At 40.1% G+C, this 15,687-nt stretch overlaps 2 protein-coding genes across 2 annotated transcripts; one reads left to right on the forward strand and one right to left on the reverse strand.

The window, feature by feature from the left end:
- Window positions 1-271: 271 nt before the first annotated feature.
- LOC149274432 (embryonic protein UVS.2-like) lies at window positions 272-6,432 on the forward strand. Its single transcript, XM_089505531.1, has 12 exons — window positions 272-340; window positions 674-701; window positions 932-994; window positions 1,629-1,769; window positions 2,282-2,399; window positions 2,841-3,019; window positions 3,531-3,612; window positions 3,784-3,914; window positions 4,289-4,404; window positions 4,547-4,772; window positions 5,092-5,210; window positions 6,202-6,432. The coding sequence occupies exons 1-12, from the start codon at window positions 272-274 to the stop codon at window positions 6,430-6,432; spliced, it is 1,503 nt and encodes a 500-aa protein (XP_089361657.1).
- Window positions 6,433-7,965: 1,533 nt separating this feature from the next.
- On the reverse strand, window positions 7,966-13,488 carry LOC149274433 (embryonic protein UVS.2-like). Its single transcript, XM_089505532.1, has 11 exons — window positions 13,464-13,488; window positions 11,404-11,457; window positions 11,002-11,136; window positions 10,795-10,912; window positions 10,354-10,532; window positions 9,767-9,848; window positions 9,493-9,620; window positions 9,289-9,404; window positions 8,925-9,150; window positions 8,566-8,684; window positions 7,966-8,202 (listed from the first exon to the last, which is right to left on the reverse strand). The coding sequence occupies exons 1-11, from the start codon at window positions 13,486-13,488 to the stop codon at window positions 7,966-7,968; spliced, it is 1,419 nt and encodes a 472-aa protein (XP_089361658.1).
- Window positions 13,489-15,687: the final 2,199 nt, after the last annotated feature.

A 15,687-nucleotide genomic window follows, 5' to 3' on the forward strand; every position in this document is an offset into this window, starting at 1 on the left:
ATTTGTTCTGGCTGGAGTAAAGTAGTGATGGGATGTCATAGTTGTTAATAAGCAGGTCATCGGGGTGGTCGGTAGTTATTGGTAGTAAGCCAATTGTAACCCCAATTATCCTCGGAGCTCCGCACCTTGCGCTTCTGGCAGCTGATTGGCTGGTTCTGTGCTGGGTTTGGGAATATAAGGCACATGTAGGACTGGACCACAGCACAGGAACCCATACACTGCAGAGACAGTGAAGGAGAGAGTTATCCAAGGATCCAGGGAGCCCAGCAAGATGAACATGAGAATTGCCCTTCTTCTCCTGCCCTACCTGTTTCAGTTTGGCATGGGAGCATCCCTCCAGGTAATGACAGAGCGACTAGTATTAAGCCAACAGGTGGCTTTTAAAGTGTTCGTGAACCCACATCCATGATCTTCAGTCAAAAGCTGGAGGTCTACCTGTTGGCTACTTCATAGAATGACCATCTTGGACAGTGTAGACATAGCTGCGGTGCAGGCATAGTCTGCTTAGGACTTGGTGTTCAGAATATATAGACTTCTTCTAAGACTTTGGGTTGGGTTAGCATCCAGAGAGTCACAAGGCATGGCTGCTTGGTACCCAGAAAGAAGAAGCTAACTAGGGGTACATCTATGTCATCTTTTCCAGAATACTAATTTTCTGTCTATTTATTTTCAGATTCATTTTGAAAGTTTGGGCAAGCCAGGTATGTACACCTTCTTAAAGAATGTTTTATTAAAAAATAAATAAAAAAAAAGCAATATGGGCTAGCAAAATGAAGGATGGCCGGTGAAGACAAAGGAAGCCAAAGAACTAATTTCAATTAGCTATACCTTCAAAGATATCTGACCCATCTAGTTTATTCATGTTTTCCTCACCCAAAGAGCAAAGTGTTGAAACAGTAATTAACTAATTATTTGTATTATTTCCCCGTAGAAATTGTCAAGGAGCCTCCAAAGGAAACAGATGTTTTTACTGTCATCGAGGCCGCTAACAAAGGTATATTTTTCAGTATCTATAAACATTTAAACTCCTAACTCTTGCTAATATTTGCAACCAGGACCATGCATAGGGTCGCTGCACAAAGACAGCTCCGTCAGCTATCTCAGCAAAAGAGAACAAGGCAACATAGTGAATAGAGAACTTGAGGTCTGGTCTTTCCTAAAAAAAGATGCTAAGTTAAGAACTCGGATCTCTCAATTATTATGACCTACATGGTAATGTGTGAAATCACGCACTTTCTGCCAATCCAGCAGAACACTGGGACTTGCCTTAGGCCCATAGGGCCATCTTTGACCTGGGGTCAGTAAGTAGCCATTTGGTCCTTCTAGTCTACACGTTAGCCTTTAGCCCTTTCTTATGTTCATGATAGCCCCGGCCATATGTTATTTTTGGATAAAGCCCACAAATAAACCTCAATCACTCTTAAGGTGGTTATACATATAGGAAGCAGTTGGAAGTTTATCTTGTAAATGGGTGTAGGCTGCAGCAACAATGTGTCACTGAGCTCCTCTTTTTTGAATACCAAGTAAATTATTTAATTAATGGTAAATTGTTGAATGATTTTTTAATCAATGTTAAGGTGAAATGCGGATATTGATGACCATTAACTTCTCTTATGTGTCCAAAACAGACAGTAAGATGGTTAGAATTGAGGGTGACATTGCTGTGAATATTGGCCGAAGTGCTATGAAATGCGACCAGGACTCTTGCAGATGGAAGAAGAACACATCTGGAAAAGTCAACGTGCCATACGCCATCTCGACAGACTTCAGTGCGTATTCTCTACTGCTTCTGTGAGCTAGAATGACTCAATCATGCTAACCTCTAGAACAGATGTGTGTCTTAGTTCGTGAGCTAATGGAGCCTTGGAGGGAGAAGCTACAACATAAACCATCGTTCATTATCTAGGAATTTAGCTTTTTCAACTGATGGAGAAGCTTATATCACAAAATGTCTTATCATGTAATGCCTACCCGAGAACTTCCCAGAGATCTTCCCCTTATATGCCTTGTAGGAGGCAGAAGACATGGGGGCAAAGTCAGACAAGCGGGGGCTAGCTTGAGTGACCTAACATGGCAGGTTGAACTTGGTTTGGACTTAAGGGCTCATAATTAATTCCTTTTAATACTTTGTTAGTTGAAAGAATAGGTAAACTATTTTGTTTTGAGAAGTATGGTGTATAAAGGTGTCATCTTTAGGCTCAGGGACATTTTAGGCTTGTAGAGCAGACAATCCACCAGTTTACCCCCGGCTGATCACACTCTCATCTCATTCTGTCTTCAGGTGCAGATGAAGTTGATGTCATCACCACCGCCATGCAAGATTTTGCAACTCTTACTTGTGTGCAATTTATTCCTCGCTCCTCGGAACCCCACTACGTGCAGATTATTTCAGACTCTGGGTACGTAGTAACACATATTTTTGTTTTATTCTATTTTGGGTGACATTTCCATGCGTTAAGGGTTTATGCCAAGGCTGGGTAACCAGTTCTCAGAATCTGCGTTCATGGGCTGGGTTTTAAAAAAAGTATCTTCTGGCAGAAGCATTTTATTTTAATGGAAAAGATCATTGTTGATTATTTAGTGATCCCTCTAAGGAGCACAAAGAACGCCCTAGCTGTTATTGGAACTAATAACAATAGACGGTCAATGTCATTTCAGCTAATGGTACTTATAGCTCTTCTTTTTTTTTTTTAAAAGGCAGTAAAAATCTAATTTGCAAAAAAATGGCTCTGAAAACTGTTGGGATCTTAATATACCCCCAAACTCAATCTGGGTCTCCAACTCTAATAAACCCCATATTTAGCCCCATGGGTCCTTTAATTCTACCCTCTTCTTTCTAGGTGTTGGTCTTATGTTGGGAGGATTGGAGGACGCCAGGACCTGTCGCTCACAAAGACCGACTGTATAAGAAGAGGAACAATCCAGCACGAGCTGAATCATGCCCTGGGATTCTTCCACGAACAAAGCAGAAGCGACCGCGACAACTACATTGATGTAATAACAGAAAACATCATCCCAGGTATCCAGTGAATTACAAGCGACATTACACAAGTTGTAAAGATGCCTGGGTTACAAAATTGCAGAACATATTCTGATACATAGTTTCAAATATAATCCTATCTCCATAGCAACCAATGGAATGTCCTTTCTCATCGAGCCATTGTGTTGGATGCTTTGATGATGAAACGCTTTTAAGTGTAAATAATCATGTGAGATGCCCCAAGGTCGTTATTCCTAAGGGTGTAATGGCGGGTCAAGGAGACATCTTCCTTCGGTAGCGTGTGATGTCATAACCCGATGCCATGTTTCTGTACTGGCCCTTGGATTGACAAGAGGTCAGGGAGGCATTTGAGGCTTGAAGGCCTCTCGGCTTTTCCTTATGGAATTGGGTCACGGCTAAATTTCTTGGGACAATTGTTGTTCCTCATTTTAAGTGTATTGCTTGTTGTGTATACGCTGTACAGAAAAACACAATATTTAGAATTCTTGACATGATTGAATGATTTTAATGTATTTGTTCCACTTTCTAGGATTTTATGAAAACTTTAATAAATATGACACCAATAATTTGGGCTTGGAATATGATTACGGCTCTGTTATGCACTATGGAAGGTAAGAAGGGACATCCCGTAATTTTGTGTTGAGATTTGGGGACATGTCCAGTGACACCGTAGTGTAACATTCATCACGAAGTGTTCAGTGGATGGGTCCACATCCAGCAGGACTACATTTAAGAACAGACCCGTTGCATTGTTTAAATATTAAAGTAGAATTATTTTTCAGGTCTGCCTTCTCTCTAAGACCTGGTCAAGCAGACACCATCGTCCCAAAGCCAAACAAAGCTGTGACCATTGGCCAGAGACACGGATTCAGCAACTTAGACATCTCGAAGATAAACAAGCTGTACCAGTGTGGTAAGAGTTAAAACGTCCATTTTGATTAAAAGAAGAGAGCTGAACTAGAGATGATCTTTTAAAGTTAAATGGAAGACTGAAAGGCGATATGAGAAATGTCTTCCTTACAGAAAGGGTAGTAGATACATGGAATGGACCGCCAGTGGAAATATGTGAATTACGCAATCCTATAAATATAACATGAGCTAGTAGGGATAGGGGAAACTATAGATGCCGTATTTTACTTTTTCTTGAAAAACTAGGACTTCAGTCCCGATCTCCATCCCTATTCTATTCTTATAAGGTAGACCCAAGTGTACTGGTGGAATAAAAAAATGAAACCTGATAACAAGAAGACCTTCTTCACAATATTTCAATATGTATTTCCCGTCTAGATGTCTGCAGCACTCTACTGCCGGATTCTACAGGATCGCTTATATCTACTAACTACCCCAGCAATTACCCCAATAATGCCAAATGTTACTGGCTCATCCGAACACCATCAGATAAGGTAATAAAATAAGGAATATATCTGCGGACAGTAACCAACGGGGGTGTCTATTTATGAAGCCGATGCTGGTCTGGTTTTACGTTGGATATTTACTAAGAATGTATTAGTTACTTTTCTTAGTGACGCACATCGTCTCTTTCAGGTGTTCCTGCAGTTTAGCGCTTTCGATGTTCAGAGGTCCGCCGACTGCACCTCCGACTACCTTAAAGTCTACGACGGAGCCAACACTTCTTCTCCAGTCCTGCTCGATAGAGCCTGTGGAGCGGGGCAGGTCCCTTCTCTGGTGGCTTCTGGAAGCATGGTGCTTCTTGAATTTGTCAGCGATCTTCAGACAACAGCAACTGGTTTCAAGGCTACCTACAGCACCGGTAAGAACGTACAGTAGTTTATCACTTCTCGGTTAAACATATATAAATATACGTATGGGAAAGTTGTTAAGCTATTGAGTCTTCTCGTTGACCGCCACAGTTTAAAACATCACATCTATAAAAGCCTTGAAGGACACCCCTGCCTGTCCATGAGCACTGTTACTCCCTGAGATGACCTGGTGCCTTTTTATTTAGAAGAAGAAAGAAAGGTCATGTTATTAACACACCAAAACAGAATCTTAAATCAAATCCACATTTCTAATGTCAAAACATCAATTTTTGTTATTGTTTTAATTTTGTTTTAATTTTTTTTATATAGTCAACTGCGGATCCACGCTTACAAGCTCTTCCGGTGTTTTCTCCAGTCCGAATTACCCCTTAAATTATCCCCTTTTCTCAGAATGCACGTGGGTTATCTTGGCCCCGGTGGGATTTAAGGTGAGTCTGCTTGAAAGTTAGCAATTTGATGTTTTATGATAATTTAATCTCAGGACGTGTTGCCTATGCAGGTAGTAAACCCAGATCATTAGGCATACCCAGGTACCCTCTAGGTTTGACCTGGAGTCTCAAGAGGCAGGTTAGCGACTTGTGGCCACGCCTACTTCCTTCCCACTTCCTCTGATCCCCACCCACATCTCCTCCCATGAAAGGCACTTTAGTGCTAGCCCCACCCCCACACAAAGAAGGAGAGCTCTTCCTGTCCCAGGAAGCTCCCAAATCGGGATCCAAATCTTTGTACCCCCCCTTCTTTTTCCTTTGTGTCCCCCCTTCCTTTTTCTGATCGTCCTCTTTTCTCAGTATAAGGGTATTGCTGTGATCTGCCGCCCTATTGGTAACAATAATTAACCCCTTAATGACAAAGCCTGTACATGTACGGGCTCAAAATGCATTGTTTTCAATGGGTTAAGGGACCGCCCGTTGTCCTTAAGGGGATTAATGCAGAAATAGCAGAAAATTGTTTTATAAATTAATATGTGTAAATACAAAACATTCTTCAAAATACCTTTTGTTACATAAATAGGTCACAACAGGTCACAATTTCACAAAAAAAAGTCCACCTTTAGCAACACGCTTCCACGCTCCCTTAAACCAGTGTTGTAAATGAAATCACTGTCACGTTTTAATTCCTATTTACGCTGAACAGGTTTAATTAACTTAAATTATACCTATGTATACATGTATATAGAATTCCCGTAAAAAAACACTTTGATTACCAGAAATGCAATGCTTAGTATTTTGAATCCTTTACAAGATAACGCATAGTGTGTTACCTGAAATAACAATGATTTTTTACAAAGCTCTAGAACTAAGCAACATTTCTTTAATCTCTAATCATTTATGTGCCTTTGTCCACCTACAAATGAAAGGGAAATGCTAAAGTAAAGGTTCCTTTAAGACATTTCCTTACATATATTTTTTTTTTTTGTAGGTGTCATTAACTATGACTGACTTCAACGTGGAAACACAACGGACATGCTCTTACGATTATGTGCTTGTGTTTGATGGACCCAAACCAACATCACCCCAGAAAGGCAAATACTGTGGACAGGTCAACGTCCCCCCCATTGAATCTACCGGAAATTCACTGCTAGTTCAGTTCCACAGTGATGGATCGGTGGTAGCCAAAGGCTTCTCAGCCAACTATGCCTTTAGTAAGTAGATGTTTTGTCTTTTCAAGGTCATGGTAGGTCATGGTAGGACATTTAGTTTAGGGGTTGCATTTATAAGCGTTAGGATTCAATTATGATACTTTGTTTCTAGTGCAACTATTATTTCTTATAGTATAGTCGAAAAGAACATTTAATTTAATGTGAAACAATAGGGAAGGTAAAATCTCCGAAAAGCTTACAATCTAAAGAAGTGGGAGATTAATTTGTAATTAGGAACATTGGAAATTTGGTCGGCGACCTTTAATTTTACGAATGACGGTAATGTCTGTTGTGTCGCTTGGATTTTAATCTAATCTCTATCTTGTGTTTGATTTCTTTACAGTACCGCTGTAACAAATCAATTTCCGGGAAACAGAAGACTTACAAATAATCTTAGTTTATTTATCGCACAATGGTCGTATGGAAGTATGGTAGCCATATGGAAGCCACGATACATTTGAAATGCATGCTCTGTTTCTAAAACGATGTTCTTTTAATTACTGTTATTTTTCATCTGTGTAGCTATAGCTGCAAGGCAAATTAGTCCTTCTAAACGTAAAAATATAGTCCTGCTATTGTCATCCGCGTGGTTTCAGGTTGCGTTAGGATGACCTATTTCCTTTGCCTCCATGCCTATTGGCAATCAGTTTTTAGGATCTCCTAAGGACTAGCGATGCCAATTTTTTGCGCCCAACTTATTTCCTATGTAGAGATTGACACTGGCCATTGAAGATGAACTTTTTTGAAATGTCATAGAATTAACGTTTAAATGTATACAAACTGGCATGCATTGCTTGCTGTATTATTTATCACTGTTATGTTGTTTGAATAAATATTTTAATGCGAACCATTCTGCAGTTATCTCCTCTGTGGTATGACATATAGGGGTCCCTCTGATTGAAAATGGGCTTTTTCCAAAAACATTTCCAAAGACATTTAGACTTGTTACGTGACCCCGCAGTGTTCCTGTCTCCCCGGGCCGGTCCAAAATTGCCTACAAAGGGCCAGTCTGACCTAGGTTGGACCAGCACCTTGTAAACAGTTTTGGACTGGCCTGGGGGGCAATCATCCCTGATTCATACATCGTTTCACGATAGGCTTGAAGGACTGGGTAGGTGTTTTTTTATTTAACAGGTGAAAAACCTGCTTAAGACCCAAATGACCAGGACTTTATAGGGAGAAAAAATATGGCATATAATAAATATTAAACAGGTCAAATTGGTAAAAAATGTTTTATTAAGGCCAGGTACTTCTCCTATTTAAGATTCAAGAGTATTTCCCTATAATTGTCATAATAAACTCTATTTATTCTAAGGACTAGAATTGCTACAGTGTTAACTAGAGTGAATTAAAGATTTAAAAATCAAATGCTTAAAATACGAAAAAAAAAGCTAATGAATAATACCGAATGTTGTTTACGCGGACACTTTACCATGTCCAGATTATAGATTTAAAGAGATCCGAAGAAAAATCCGAACCATAAAGTTCATAGTTCAGTTTATTTATTTATTTAAATGTATTGGGTTCACATTTTACTTAACAGATTAAATAAATCCACCAAACTCATAGGATGCCTCGAAGCCGCTCATCTGCTCGGAGTGGTCCGAGTGGAATAGAATGAACATTGATGTTCCACTGGAGGTTCCCACGATGTTCTCCCTTGAGCCGCAGTAAGTCCCTATGAGTGGAGCGGAAGGGCTGTCTCCATCAAAGACGGAGAGATAATCGCGTCGGCAGTAAATTGAATACTCCATGTTGAGTTGATTTATCCACAGAGTGATCTGGATGTCAACACAAAAAGTTATTTTACAGATCTGAAGGGGCAATAGTGCGTTGAATATAAAGCATGATTGGATATTTGTTTAGACCGGAAGGGAAAGGATACAGCGAGAGGACAAATCATTTAGTGCCCCAAATAACATGGGATACGCATATATATATATATATATATATATATATATATATGCAATATGATTAACACAACTGCTGGTTTATTACATCAAATTTACTGGATAGGGTGGTATATGGTTCATAATGTCAAGGGTCGAATGATCCGCTGAACGTGATGAGGGTATCTATAGAGTGCGTTATGTTTTCTTCTTCGAGATTTAAAATGTAAACCACGGTACGCATCTACAGCTCACCATGAAGCCTTCAGGAGCCGTGATAAGCCATATACATTCCAACAGCGGCAAATAATCCTCGGGAAATCCCGGCGATGTGAAGGTTCCTGAAGGTTTGTGGAAGGTGTTGCCGCATTGGACTTGGGGAAGAGACAGAAAAACATAAATTGAATGGTCCAGCTAGATTAATTCCTAATGTATCTTCATTAACAGGAATGAAAGTTTTTTCCCCTGTACTGTTGAGCATATTTTACTCTACAGATGCCCCTCAATGACCTCCTGACATCAACAAGTGGTTCTGATTCACATATCAGGGCAAAACGACCCACACAACAATTAGAGGCGCCATTAACTGTCGAGACAAATCTAAAATGCTCAACCTGTGCCGTACGAAGCCTTGAACCCCCTTCCTGTGACTTTTCCATCGCTGACGAACTCCAGCAACATCAGGTTGGACGAGGACATTAAGGGTGGAGGAATACCACCGCCACACGCTTTCTCTAGAAGAACCGGGGCGGATCTGCTTGCTCCACCGTACACCTTAACATAATCGGAATCACAGTCTGGAGAGGATTGTACCTCAAAATATTCAAATTTCAGGAGCACCTGCAAAGAGAATGTTTCTTTTTTAATCTCTTAACGATAGAATAAAAAGGAAACACGAGCTATAGTAAACATTATTCCTCTTTGGAAGAAGTTGCTGAAACATTCTAGACTACATGTCTAGAAGTTTCCTTGAAATACCCTTTGGGACGGTGTCCTGATGAGCCACACACAGCTGGTATTGTCTTGGTAGTTAGAGGGGTAGTTTGCTGAACTCACGGTCCCGTTGGGGGTAGGTAACAAAGTGCTGCAAACATCTAAAAAGTATAAAACAATTTGTTCACATATTTTTCCAACCCTCAAAAAAAACAAAACCCTTGGTTCCAATTGTGTATAAAGCCTTACCACAACCGTACAGAACGTTAATCTTTCCAACATCCAGGCGGCTCAGTCCATACCGCTGTCCGATGGTGGAAGAGGTGTTAAATTTGGGAACTATCGTTGCCCGCTGGGGTTTGTTACTGAATGCCGTACTAGGAGAAGGGAGAAATCATCAGCCGTCTTCAGAATGTAACAAAGAATGTAGACATTAAAACAAAAAAAAATAAAAACACTACAAGCGATCAAACCATGTGTGATCTCAGGTTCACCAAAGCTTGAGGTGACATCTTAAGCTTACCTGGAATAGTGCATTACAGATTCATAATCGTACTTCATTCCCAAATTCTTAGTTGGGACAATGTCGAAATGTTTGAGGTCATCTAGAAAGAGAATTTATTAAAAAAAATCAAACAAATAAACAAAAAAAGTGAGTCTTCCAAGTACCTGGATTCTGAATCCGATACACTCTTTATGACTAACAGACTTTGGTCAAACAGGTTTTGGAGAACTAAAGCCCTAAATGTTTCCTTTAGATGGGGGAAGAATTCACTTCTTTGCTACAATTACCTGCTCGGAAACAAGTCAATGATTTTATGACGTGATGCAAAACAAAAACGCTCCCTTCTTTTGGCTGAAAAGCTTGGTATACAATTACCAATTTCAGATGTTTGGATAAGTGTGTAAATATTGTCGTTACAGAGCCATGAGTTCCACAATCTGATATTTCATTCTGGAGTAACTTGTTTATTTCATGGCTACTTTTAGATATGGAGGATTGGGAGAAGTACAAAAGACCTGTTTGGCTCGTTATCCCTAAACCTTGCTCCTTCAGTGAACTTTATGGAGAATTTGGGATACCTTCCTGGTGAATGGTCTCGGAAATACCTGGATTGATGTTTTCAGTCACTATGGTGACATATTCATCGCGGTCGGTTCTGGCTTGTTCGTGGTAGAATCCTAGCGCGTGGTTGAGTTCATGTTGAGCGATGCCTTTATTGAGGCAACCAGAACGATGCAGCGATATCTCCTGCTCACCTCCCACCATTCCAATGGCAGACCTACACCTGGACATGGGGTGGAAATAGCGTTGGAGAATCAGGCAGACCAGGGCAATGATGAATACTTCTTATATACCCATTTTTTTCATGGCAGATTCCAGGATGGATCTTCTGTCTAGGACCTTAACACCCATGGTGATCCCTCACCATACATATCATATTTGGGGATAGTCAGACACCTACCAGATGGTCGCTCTGACCGACACAACACTAAACCAAAAGCCTAGCATTGATCCAGCGACCATACCGACGTGGCTTTCCGACTTACCCATCATCGGGCTTAATGGCAATGTAGTTCCTTTGATCAGTATGAGCCACAAACTTCACGCAGGTCAACGTTTCAAACTCTAGCATCGCACCAAGGATGATCTTTTTCTCCGAATCACCTGGGTGCACATATTAAAGCGAACTCATGAGAGGTGGAGAGAAAAGGGCCGGATAGAACGGGGACTCCACGCAGAATGCAGAAACTCACTGTATTTGGAGGAGAGGGTATAGGGAACATCCACGTTTCCGCTGTCTAACTTTGGCCAGATGCAATTATCACAGCTGGTGGCACTGCGGAGATTTCCCAGGACAATATCTCCCTGATACCCCACATGAGAGCTCTCTAGAACCAATAGAACTCATTATAATTACTGTATTACAAGAACCGATTACGAAGGCTGAAAGCCACCCTGCCATGTTTTTTTTATAAAATGCATATTATGTACTGAAAAATTAATCGCAGTACTTTTTGGAATCTCACAAATTTATCTTGTTTCGGCTTTGCTATGTCCCATTATACAATAAATTGTCAATTTATTATATTTTATAAGATATATATATATATATTATATATATATTCAGTATATTGATCACAATAATACTTTCTTACCATTGTTTGATATTAAAATCCTGCTGAAGACATCTTGAGTCTCCCCTGCTTCTTCTGCCAATATGGATTAAGACAGAAGTGAAAAAATGAAGAATTTTCAAAAAAAATAAAAAATAATAATAATTTGTGATTCTCTATAAAACAGTCATTTCAGTGGGGTATTAGTGAGTGGGTCGCACCCACCAGGAATATATCACTGTCTTTATCAATATCACATTTTGAATTGCATTATATTAATATTTTGGAGGTTAATAACAACTCCCATCACTCAGATGGCGATGCACTCTTGGAGCTGTAGTCCACAATAGGAAAGGCAACTCCTATATAGATTAGCACCGAGCAATTAAAAAAAAATAATAAAGGTAATAATCAGGTAATATTAAAAAAATGTTTAAATATTTGTTTTCTTAAATCAGAACCCCTGCAGAATAGATCTCGAGATGTTTTCCCTCTTTTGTTCAATGCGCTTGTTAGTTAGCAGATTTAGTTATTGTTAAATAATTATTGCAAAAAATGGAAATAATTACCGTTTTTTCTGAGGTCCTCAAAAAATGCCTGAAAAGAAAAAGTAAACAAAAAATATATATATATTTATTTTTATCTTTCTGTTATAATGCAAGATAAAATCGGAATAAGGGGACTCTGGAGTCCCTGATCTAATAGTTAATGAGACCTGATTATACGTAGGTACTCTTTAACCCTTTCATGTATACAGTACATATCCATTGATCCAGAAAAAAGGCAAAATATGTGTATTTATAAAATCTTTATTAATTTGATTTATTCACCTGTCTGTGTTATCTGCGTGTATAAAAGGTGCAATGTAAGAATTTAAAAGGTTACATTGTCACAAGTTGCTTTATTGCTTCTTTTTTTCTCATGTATAGAGGCCATTCACATCGTCATAAAACACAAAAGCATTAATTCAGACGTATCCAGCGTTATTAAGACACATTAATAAATTTTGAGAATAACTGAACTTTGTAACTTGCAGCTGATTTCACAGCCGGCCTTTAGATTTGCTGACCCAAGGCATGTTATTTCGGGGTAGATTCGTGAAGAAAGAGTAGCGTTTCTCTACCTCTCTCTCTGCAAATCTTTCTGTATTGTTCTGGGCTCTCGGTGCGCTTCTGCAAAAGGGTGGAGCCACAGGGCAGCCTCTCCCCCCATTCCTCCAATCGGAGCAGAGGGTTTGCTCGAAGCGGATCAAGACGGAAGAAAGAAGAATAGGAAGAGGCAAGAGAACAAGTGGAGCTGCTGGAAAGCTTCAGGGACACAGAAGCATTATTATATAACAAAATGGATGTGGGGGTGTTTTTGGTGGGGGGTGGTGCAGCATTTCATCCTTGGACCCAGGCAGCACAATGTCTTGGACTGACCCCAGGGGCCTTTATTTAAGTGACAATCTCCGTTACACTATGCGGGCCGTCCAAGCTTGGAGAGAGACTGGATGCGAAATTGTATCCCAGCATCCATTGTCTAGCTTGTAGGGAGAGAGGCTGAAGTCAGAGCATTGAGATGGAAACTGGCTTCAATTAGAGAAAATTGATTTTAGGGTAAAATTAGTAATGGTGGAGGTACTGAGAAACTGGGGAGGAATAAACAAAGGCTGGTGGAATCTAGGGAATAAGCTTGGGGTGGGGGATAATCGTGCACCAAGGCTTTGTGCTGCCATGTTCAGCTGCTTGTCTATTAGTTTTTTGCCTTTTCTTCTTCACAGGTATAAATACCCAGTTACTCACTTAGTGTCCAAGGGGAAGGACAATCCTTCTTGCTATGGCTCCCCAGTTTTTCCTCTCCTGGGTGCTGAATGGTGACTCTTTGTGGGTCCAGAGGTAGCTGCTGTCACCATGGTCTGCTCTGAGACCCAATTTGTTGGACTATCCAGCTTTTACATTATTATTAATATGAAATAAAATGTGTTCTAATTGAGTTTTTTTTAGTCTATCACCCATATGGTAGTGAAAGGGTCAACTATGCAACAAGACCAACAGACTCTATTGGTCTATTGGTTTATCCATTCCGGGGGAGACCCCCATTATGGTTATTAGAAATCCTACCTTTAAAGGTAGACTCCGCGTCCATCCGAGGAGAAAGAACGAGAGCGTGAAGAATATTTGGAACTCCATGACCCAAGGAATGGAACTTCTGAGTAGAACGCCTGCTCGTGACTGTCTACCGGAACAGGGAGGGCTGGGTGGCATGGCCAAAGGATAATCATCACTGGATTTATTATTCTTAAAGGGGGAAAGCCATGGAAAAAGCCACCTTTTCTGTTAAAGGGCTGAAGCTCAGAACACAGAAGCCAGATGACGATGTCACAGTGCTCTACATGGCCTGTCATATGGCGGTTGTTCCGCCCCGCTGGAGTAATGAAAATATACAGTCTGAACTAATGTTTCATCACAGCGGCCGACGCCAGGAGAATGTAAGAATAGCTTAAGGTCCTGCGTTAACTATAACAATGCCAGTAAGGAGGCTACAACTTACCAAAAAAAAAAGGCATTTGCTGTCCCATCGTATGTTCCTATGCTTATCATTGCTTGATTTTGTGTCATATGACAATTAAGGGTTCCCCCGGCAAAAAATATGAACGAGGCAAAATAATACATGACTAAAGAATAGTTTCGGGGGGGGGGGGGTCAGATTCAACAGTACTGTATAGCTATGGCCACTCGCTGGTCACTGAGGGCAACTATCAGTACCAAACTGAAGAGGAGTACTTAGATAAAACAGCGGAATGTTGGCAAATAACTTTATCTTAATGGAATCTCCGTGAAACAATTTGCTTTACAATTGTCCTTGTATCCCACTGTACAGGCGATTGTCATCGGTATGGAGACATCGTGTGGACAATGTAACTAAAACAAAAGAAAACTTTCCTACAGATCTGCGGCTTTGTGGGCTGATCTTCCAATATCTTGTTCCAGAATTTATTTTTGATATTTTAGACTATTTCTTTTTTGTTAGAGACCTGCTCACCACATATAAGAATCATGATTTTTGATCGAATACTTTATAAAAATACTTTATTTGTAGCTAGATGAGCTGAACCAATAGTTGTCAAGGCAGATAAATGATATGGCAATATGGTACGCAATTCCAAAATTGACCTGGTATTTTCTGTTTTTTCTCACTGGTAGTGATAATTTTTGGACACTTTTTGGAAATATATAAAGTACCTGGTATCAAATATCCAAAAATATCTATTTTTTGTAACAATATTCTATATGTTTGTTTTTACTTTTTCCATCTGCAAGGTTTTTTGTAATCCATAAAAAAAACAGAGTTTGGGTGGTTTTGGTCACCCATGCTCAAGGAGAACATTTATCTTTCAAGTAGGACAAGCCTAGTTTAGAAGCAAGGTGCACCGAACATGCGCTGTTACAATTTTATGGGGGTCAGCTCTAGACAATAAAAAGTTAAAAACTCAAGGATCGATAATGAGTCCCACCCCGGTGGAACGGACATGATTCAGGACAAATGATTGTTTACTTCTGGATTTTCCTTTCCTATTCAGGAGGACAATGATGTTAATGTCATAAGATGTTCTTTCATAATGGGACCCTTTTGCATTTCCCAGGTCCAAGGGTTCAATGCAGTTTAGAAGTCATCAGATGTGCAAATGATGTAAATGGCAATTTATTTAAATGATGGCCCTCTGGGTTGGGTATAATGTTATCCAGTACTATCATTAAATGGTGGGAAAATGTCTCAAGGCGATATTCCCTAGAGCCAGTGCTGTTCACAGATCCAATGTTTTTTGCGTTGTAGGTATTGATACTTCTTGAAGCACCCTATCAATTATTTCAGATAATTTATTGATGTATTTGAAATATTTTGGGTTCAAAATACCTGTTGCCAGCAAATCAGACCGATTCGGCCCCCATTTAGTCGCCCATTTCTCCTGCTGTAAAGACTCAGACCTTAATCAGTGGTTGGTCTCGTCTTAGATTGAGGAGCCGTATGTCTATCCAATGCGTGTTTAATCCCCTCACTGTATTACCCTCTACCACTTCTGCTGGGATATTTCTCACTTATCGACTACTCTCTCTGTAAATGTACGATGTATATTGAATAGAAATTACAAGGGTGTTTCTTGTATTCAGTATAACCAAATGCATAGCATTGGTCTCCATCAATGATGTCTTCTTCTTCCTGATGGTTTCTTGCATTAAGACCCTCTTCCGCTAAGCATGCATTGAGCTCTCTGGCAGAGTTTTGGCCGAATGGCGCTAGCGGTGTCCTCTCAGATGAAAGCTAACCTGTTGGAGACCACGGCTT

Source organism: Sceloporus occidentalis, unplaced genomic scaffold (assembly GCF_023333645.1).
Source record: "Sceloporus occidentalis isolate IW3139 unplaced genomic scaffold, rSceOcc1.0.p SCAF_331, whole genome shotgun sequence".
NCBI classification, from domain to species: Eukaryota; Metazoa; Chordata; class Lepidosauria; order Squamata; family Phrynosomatidae; genus Sceloporus; species Sceloporus occidentalis.